The sequence below is a fragment of the Aplidium turbinatum genome, chromosome 11 (assembly GCF_918807975.1).
Source record: "Aplidium turbinatum chromosome 11, kaAplTurb1.1, whole genome shotgun sequence".
NCBI classification, from domain to species: Eukaryota; Metazoa; Chordata; class Ascidiacea; order Aplousobranchia; family Polyclinidae; genus Aplidium; species Aplidium turbinatum.
The window spans coordinates 2,669,823-2,678,923 of NC_137482.1; the positions used below are offsets into that span (position 1 = coordinate 2,669,823).

Here is a 9,101-nt window from a genome sequence, read left to right on the forward strand (position 1 = left end):
TAACAGTGAATCCACCACAAATGCAGAACTCGAACAGACGTAGGTTATCATGTAATGGTGAATCAAAGAAGAAGGAGATGTAATGGTGAATCAAACAAGATTTAATGGTGAATTTATTTTTGTTGATTTTCCTCTATTTTTTAGTGGTATCTTGGCTTACGCTCGGTGGTTTAAGATGTAGGCTATATCTTGAGCGGCGTCGAACCGACGCCCTTTCGAGTGTTGTACCAAAGATCAGCTATGCAGCTAATGTTCTACTACTGTTAACAGGGTATCAATTATTTCTAAGTCAATTAACTGTTAACTCTTTGGCTTTAAGTTTAAGCTATCTATTTTTACATTGTTATAGAGCTATGCATTTGCCAATGTTTTACAAGCACATACACAAAATGCACCATGAGTGGATTGCCCCAGTCAGTTGGGCGGCTTTGTACAATCATCCTATTGACCACGTTGTGAGTGAACTCTTTATTTTGAAAATTAACATTTTAAATATCAGGTTGCATGTAGTGGCCTATGTACTATATATTATTTTAAGTTATATGCAGTGGATTTAGGGGGTGCTTAGTTAGGTGGCCTGTCAACTGAGAAAAAACATGAAATTATTCTCCGTTTTTAGAATTTGTTTTTGCTTGTCAACCAAGTTACAACATAGCGGTGATTTTAGGCGTGTTAAAGTAGCAGAAGATTTGAGAAGCAAGAATTGTTAGTATTGCGTTTCTCAAACCTGAGATAAAATAAAATTCCAATTTAATTTCAAGTTACAGCATTGCGCATTTAACTATGATCTTACATTTAACCTATCCTAAGTTTTGCTTGGACGTAGCCTACCGTTGAAAATCTGGCGTTATTGGAATCATTGCCAAGTTAACGATTTAAGAGAGCAGGATAATCGTCGCTGTAGCTCAATGGATAAAAGTTCTTCTTTACAAACGAAGAACTGGCGTCATCAAGCAACGATCGTCCAACTTTCAGTTTGTGCAATTGAACAACTTACTCAATGAACAACTTTCTATAAAATTATATTGTTGTATTTCAGTACAACCAGCAAAGTGGTTTGAACTCTAATGTATATGTAGGCATTATTTTCACAGATCTTCCACCTAATGACAATATTTTTGACTAATATTTTTTGTACATTTCTGTAGGGGGGGGTGTATTAAATTACCTTCCGTATCAAATTATCTTCCCTTCCCCTAGGTGCCATGTTTTTCACTTTCAAACACAAACCAAATGCTGCAACTTTTAACCAGTTTCTTTATAAATTGATCTGTTTTAAAAATTATTTTCTACTGTTTAGATATCTCACATCATTCCACTTATGGGACCTCCAATCATCGTAGGGTCGCATATGCTCACCACATGGGTTTGGCTTATCATATTTCAAATAGAAACCGCAATGCACCACAGCAATTATCACTTCCCGTTCTTCTCGTCTCCACAGTTTCATGATTATCATCACCTAAAGTGAGTGATATTGAGATATGCAACCTGTTGACTGATCAATGTTTTTGTTATTTTGTTGTAATCTATCAAACTTTAGGCCTTAACACAGTGTTTTTACCATTTTATCTCGAGGTGCACTTGTAGACTTATGAAAATGTGGTGGCGCACCGGGCGAGTGAAATGAGCTCGACATTTTTTTGGATACCGTGTACCGGTATTACTCTTGCATTGCTTGCAAGGATTTATTTCATAGGCCTCATAATGGCGTTATTTTGAAGTACTGTATGCTTAATGAGATGTGCCAAAAAAGAAAAAAAATATATAAAAAATAAAGCTAATAATTTTAAATTAAAGAAGCACAAAGCGCAACCTTTGGTTGAAAAAAATTGGCTTTGACCAGGCCTACCTAGATATATGGTCTGATTTGTTACATTCTGTAGACTTTTCCAGATTTTGCCAGCATTTCATAACTGTCGAAGTGAAGTTTTCTAGAAATAATGTTTTAACGTCTTTTTTACTGTCTTGGTCAGGAAGCAAATTTAGCTTTAACATCACCAGGTTTTGAAAAACAAAGGCAATTGGATTCCAAAAATTTCAGTTAGAATGTTCATCGCTTTTTAACAGTTTGATTCGGGGATGCTCAATCAAACCGGGGATATCCCCGGTTTGATTGAGCATTTTTAAACTTTTTCTCATGTTTGACTGCTTTCCCGAAGCAAGAAAAAGCCATTCCACCTTTTATAAGTCAACCAAAGGTAAAACAAATCTCATAAAATTTCAGTCAGACAGTATAGTCAATATCTAAAAATGTGACAAATCAGGTCGCATCTCCAGGTAGCCATGCTCTAGCCAACAAAATATTCCACCATTTAATAAATGGAACTACTTATTTCATTGCGTCAGATGCAGAAAACACATAGGTTATTTTCTATCCATAATTCTAAAAATAATACAGATTTGTTTTGATTAATTTTTTAATTTCTTTGCGGCGCACCTGGCAACCTTAAGTGGCACACCAGTGGGCGCGATGCACTGGTACAAACCTCTATAGCAATTGGTAAATTTATGTTCGCCAAATTAAAATCCTTTGCAAAATATAAGAAGTTAGCCTGTGCGCAAACGGGCTTATTGTTCACTTTTCTTTCTTCGGTCTCAGTTTTTTAACGCCTTGCAAATGAAGAGAAACAATTGTGCACTTTTGTTTTATTTCTTCATATTTTTCTATCTAGTGATAAGCAAAAATAAACGACCGTCCTGTAACTCATCCAACTAAAAACTCTTGAATTTCGCTCCACGTAGTCAAAAAATGAAACGTGTAACTTACAAAAAATGTGAGATCATCTGAAGGCAAGCGCGAGACTAATTTAGTTTCTCGCGCGAGCTTGCGGTGATTGAAGCCAAACGTCACACCAGCCCTCCCCCAGATGAACCATGTGATATTCCAAACAAAAATGGTGAATCGACAAAAGATGAATGATGTACACAAAAAATAATGCAATATAATAGAAACCGACAATAGCATAACTGATGCTCACTTAAACGATTTCAAACTATCACAGTTGCAGAAACCAATTCCTAACTACAATCTATGATAAGGAGTAGGCTGTAGGTTACTAAACTCAGACAGCAAAAATCGAATTCAACAGTTGATAACAACTTCACGAGGCCTAAGTAAGCTTGTATCTTTTGAAATTGATGCAAATCGAGCGAACTGAGAGCATGGCTTCACCTTTACAAGTGCAAACACAAAATAAATCACGCAGACACAATAACAAAATGATTACAGTAGTTTGATCAGAGCTACAAGTTGCAAAGCAAAATTAAATTTATAGTTAAACTAAACATCCTGCCGGACAGACCATTCGCAGTGCTCAGCAATGTGTAGTGAAGGGTTGCAAAGTGTGGATCTGGTGTGCTGTGTGTACAAAGGGCAAGTACGTAATCGACGCGAGCTGATGACTCGCGCCTACTAGGAATTTCTCGTTCGAGGGAAACAATTGCAATTCCCTATCCCGAGCACGGTCGGGGTTAACATGATGTCGAGTGAAGAGGCTCCGACTGATTCGACCAGTGTAGGGCGCGTGCTCCCCCGAACATCTAAGGGCATCACAGACCTGTTATTGCTCAATCTCGTGCGGCTGTATAGGCTACCGCCTGTCCCTCAAAGAGCGCCGGCAATTGTTCCTTCGTGGCGGCGCCGCCGTAACGGCGTCGCCGGTCAGCGAGCGGCCGGGTATTTATCAGGTCAGAGTTTCGTTCGTTATCGGGATTTACCAGACAAATCGATCCACCAACTAAGAACGGCCATGCAACTTTCCTGCAGAAAGAGAAAATATTATTCAGGATAACATACAAATGGATTAGGGTTTGTATCTGCGTCATCAGAAGGTTGCGTGTTCAGATCACGTCGGAGTCACCAATGTGCGCAAACGGGCTTATTGTTCACTTTTCTTTTATCGGTCTCAGTTTTTTAACGCCTTGCAAATGAAGAGAAACAATTGTGCACTTTTGTTTTATTTCTTCATATTCTTCTATCTAGTGATAAGCAAAAATAAATGACCGTCCTGTACCTCAACCAACTAAAAACTCTTGAATTTCGTTCCACGTAGTCAAAAAATGAAACGTGTAACTTACAAAAAATGTGAGATCATCTGAAGGCAAGCGCGAGACTAATTTAGTTTCTCGCGCGAGCTTGCGGTGATCGAAGCCAAACGTCACAAGCCCACACAAGTAGAGCCATCATCCATAAAAATTAACTCCAACTAAAACATCGTGGGCACTTTATCGCCTTTGTTTTTATTAAACTTATTCTTGGTTTAAACCACAATGCTTTAGCAAGCAACAATGGTGATTAAATAAAATTTATATATAGAACTGAAATAAATAAAATACAAATTACAATATTCAGATAATATGAAACCAAGGAATTTTCAGAAATAATTATTTAAACTACCATTCAACGTTTTATAGGCAGAGAAAACTTTTTCTCGAACCGTAGAAAATGTAATTATCAGATCACCGCTTCAATGCGTGATGGAAATCTACAGATAAATCTGCATCAGGCATTGCAGAGTGCAAAAAACAGTGTTGCAGAACGCGTTTTCGAATATTAAATTCTCATCAGTGCAACTACGTTTATGAACGCAATAACAACGGTTAAATTTAAACTCAATACAAAACATTACAAACATTATAAGGACATATTCTCAGTGTTCAATTGAATATTAATAAATCCAGAGACATCAGAAAATCACTTCCCGCATGCAATTCCAGACCGACATTACTCGCTTAAGGTTTTTTGTTTTTTTGTTAAAACAAACTTAATGTTCAAAGCAAAAAAGCCATCACAATGAACATCTACCGAAGTATACTAATTTACAGTACTTTAGATAAGCACTGAAAATTAATAGACGGTACTGTTATTAATATCAATTCAGTATGATTTCAGTGATTATAATACAATGTAATACAGTAGCGTATCCAATTAATTAGCGACGACCTTCTAAACGTGTACTTTAGAAGGTCGTCGCTAATTAATTGGATACGCTACTGTATTACATTGTATTATAATCACTGAAATCATATTGAATTGATATTAATAACAGTACCGTCTATTAATTTTCAGTGCTTATCTAAAGTACTGTAAATTAGTATACTTCGGTAGATGTTCATTGTGATGGCTTTTTTGCTTTGAACATTAAGTTTGTTTTAACAAAAAAAAACTTAAGCGAGTAATGTCGGTCTGGAATTGCATGCGGGAAGTGATTTTCTGATGTCTCTGGATTTATTAATATTCAATTGAACACTGAGAATATGTCCTTATAATGTTTGTAATGTTTTGTATTGAGTTTAAATTTAACCGTTGTTATTGCGTTCATAAACGTAGTTGCACTGATGAGACTTTAATATTCGAAAACGCGTTCTGCAACACTGTTTTTTGCACTCTGCAATGCCTGATGCAGATTTATCTGTAGATTTCCATCACGCATTGAAGCGGTGATCTGATAATTACAATATGTTTTGCAATATCGCTAAACGTTCAATTAAAATTGAAAAAAATGTTTTGACACTTCGAAAACCACGTCGAGTACTGAAGCCTACTTAGGGTACAAAAGTGAATAAGTTTCATCTTCTGCGAAAGATGACTTAGTCTGGAACATGTTGCTGCTTGAAAATTATAATTTGCAAAAGTGGCAACGCAGTATCCGAAACCCAGTCAAGACTTTGAGGAAAGCTTTGCATTTCAAGATGTTGGTTTAACCTTGGGAGCGAACAGATGGTGGTTGTTTAAGTTTTTATTAAATATTAACCAGCGTTTACAATCGCCATTGTTAGTGTTAGGGCTGATGTATCTCGAATTACAGTATATGTTTCATTGTGGCTTCTATGCTGTGCTAGCCTTTTTACCTTACAAACTTGCTTTGTCGTTATTCTTCCCAGATAGCAAATCAGTCGTTTTTTTTACACTGATTTAACATTTACAGATATTGAATCAACGCAAAATTTGCTGTCTGGGTACACATAACTTCAAAATTAGGGAAAAGGAATGCTAAAATTTTTTTGTCATATCTCCAACCTACGTTTTACTGAATAAAACACATTTGAAATCCATTGATTGCCAGAGTAAAACTGGTTCTCAAAAGTGTGTCAAAATTTATAAGTTATTAACAATTGAGTTTAGTTACACCTCAATCAGTAGTCCTCCTTTTCAACTTATTTTTCTTGCCTGATGACTTTTTTGTTATCAAAGCAGTTGCTGACAAGTTTTCACTTGGAACTTGGCAGTTGTTCTTGGTAGCTAAGTTAAACACTGCAATTGCAAACTACTACACTGATAGACTTTAAACTTCTAGTATCTTTTTATCATCGACTACAAGCCTTTCAATTAAATTGGAAAAAATTATCGGGAAACATCGGGTAGTATTTAGCGCCCTGAAGAAATCAGTCGTGTCTGATTGACGAAACGTCGGAATAAAAGTGAATTATAGATCTTGCGATAGTTCAGCTTAGTTTGCACCAGTAGAACGTATCATGTTATTTAACTAAATGCTCAATTTTTAAATTTGTTTCATGGTCATTCAACGATTCATTCAAACCATGTAAATTTAATAAACAAGAAATGTTTAGAAGAAGCAATCTACCTGACGTCAGCACAAGGCTTGATTAGTTCAATTGACTGGCAAAAGCAGGGGTAGAAAACTCTGTGACATGAATTAGTGGTACGTTACAGATGAACCCGCTTCATGGGCGAAACAAGTGTCTATCAGTGTCAATTCTTGCTACACAAGAAATAAACGAAATAAATGAAATATGGTCGAAGTCTTACATGTTTAACTACTTGGGGGATGCTCTTGTTTCTGAAACTTATTCATTTTTATATACACACAGGTTCACAGAGAATTATGGATCAGTGGGTTGGCTGGATTCCTTTCACAAAACCAATTTGACTTACGTCAAGTCGATACAGTCGAAACGAAGCATCATGTTTTTTGATTCGGTTCCGGTTTGTCAAAAGTTTCCGAACAAAAATCCAAAGAAACAATGACGCTGACGCGACCAATTGTAGAAAATACACAAATCGCTCTTTTGATCACGATTGTGTAGCTTTTGTGAAAGGCTGTTTTGCCTCTTTCACTTAAAATTTTTCCTGACTGCTGTAGCCTATAGTTGAATTTTACTTTTATTTTGAAATCAGGTGGTTTGTTGCGTTGTAGCCTAATTAAGTGCAAGAATAGGTTATAGATTGTGAAATGTCAGTGTTTTTTTTTCAATACTTTTCGGCTGCTTGGCCGAGTGGTGAGAACCTTTGAACGGCAATCGAAAGGGCGTCGGTTCGACACCGCTCAAGAGCATGCAGCTTTGTCATTGGCAGGACAGTTAAAGGCATGCTTGAAGGAGGACACGAAGATTGGCTTCCTTGCACTACGTTGATATTCAAAAAAGTTTTCAACGCTCTAAGAAAAAGAAAGAAAAAACAAACTGCAAAAATAAAACTGGTCCAGCAAACATAGCTTCAGCGTTTAAATTCAATTTGAACCTTAGATTGAAGATTTGATTCTTTGTATCATTGCAGTTTCATGTTTACAGCTTAGTACTTCTGGTGTAGAATATAGATTACAACTAAATTGCATACCACTAATCATCATTTGCATATCACTAATTTACCATACTGCAACCGTAAATTAATATTTTAATTGGGTTCTCATTTATTATGCACTAGTGGCTTTCAGTGTTCAAGTGAAAAAATTTTTTTATGCAAAACCGACCTCAATTGATGGTGTTTTAACATTTGAACTAAGTATCAGTTCGCTTTCAACATAAAGGCAAACTTTGTCAGCTCGAAGCATTTCGTCTTCAATCACAGCGGTTTATCGCTTTCGCCATTATGCAATCAAGTGTTGTGTCATAGGTACTCGTTATAATTTATATGATGCTATAAAATACTTGTTTGCGGTTCTGAAACGCTTTACGGTGATAAATTATAATTATGTTATGTCGCTGCGTTTTAACCTTTTCGTACTGGATTTAATGGTTTTCACGCTATACACATGGACAGTTACAGTGCTTAGGTTATGCATATGGCCAGTCAACCAGTGGCAGAATAGGTCTAATGTACAACGCTGTAACCAGTTTGAATTTCATCAGTACTGCGCTGCTGATGATAACAATGACTTAACTTCAAATTTATGTCAAGAGCAAACTTATTTCAGTAAATCCACTAACTTTTTTGTAGAGAACAAATAAAGAGGCGGTCCAGTTCGTATACACCTTGCTTGCTAAGGTTTGTACTTCATCTTATAACTCCACCCTTGGTGGTACCCTGTATTAGGCTAGATCAATTCTAATCCGGCATCTCGACACCGACATAAGACCGAATCTCAATTCGAAACTTTTAGTTGTGTAAACGGAACTGATTTTGAGAGAGAAAACTTAGTTGGTGGATATGAAAATTGTCTCAGCAGGCCGAAGAGAGAAATTTAATCTGTTAACACTTATGGTTGCTTGCATTTTTTGAGCTCATCTACTAACCTCGATTGTGACGCCATCAATGTTAAGGCATTGTTTGACACGATATCAAATCATCATGATGAGTGACAGTCCTATTCCAATCTATGGGTAATTTTTAAGGCTCACTATTTCGTAAATTTTCAAAACTTATTGAAATACGACGTGTATTCAATATTCAATAAGAGACAGTTGCTATACAAAATAGATGTTTTTAGCAACAAACAAATGCAAATTCTTATCTACACTAAGCTTTATGTGATGTTGGGGTAGGTTATAATGAGGTTTGTAATGTTGGGGTAGGTTACAATGAGGTTTGTGATATTGGAGTAGGTTACAATGAGGTTTGTGATGTTGGGGTAGGTTACAATGAGGTTTGTAATGTTGGGGTAAGTTACAATGAGGTTTGTGATGTTGGGGTAGGTTACAATGAGGTTTGTGATGTTGGGGTAAGTTACAATGAGGTTTGTGATGTTGGGGTAGGTTACAATGAGGTTTGTGATGTTGGGGTAAGTACATGGACGCCAGTTGCTCAGCTGCACAACTCCATGTGGTGAAAACACTTGCAAGACGAATGCAAATCAGAATGTTTCCAGTTCAACACCTATCGAGATTACGCGGCCGTGTCTTTGCAAAACAATTAAAGGAGT

The 9,101-nt window shown here is 36.5% G+C and overlaps 1 protein-coding gene across 1 annotated transcript in view; it reads left to right on the forward strand.

The window, feature by feature from the left end:
• Positions 1–7,979, forward strand: part of LOC145779984 (fatty acid hydroxylase domain-containing protein 2-like) — a 14,876-nt gene extending 6,897 nt beyond the window's left edge. The window contains exons 4-6 of the mRNA XM_082591676.1: positions 350–455; positions 1,301–1,467; positions 6,835–7,979. Of these exons, the coding sequence (XP_082447802.1) occupies positions 350–455; positions 1,301–1,467; positions 6,835–6,991 (430 nt within the window). The 3' untranslated portion in view covers positions 6,992–7,979. The remainder of the gene's footprint in view (positions 1–349; positions 456–1,300; positions 1,468–6,834) is intronic.
• The last annotated feature ends 1,122 nt before the right edge of the window (positions 7,980–9,101 follow it).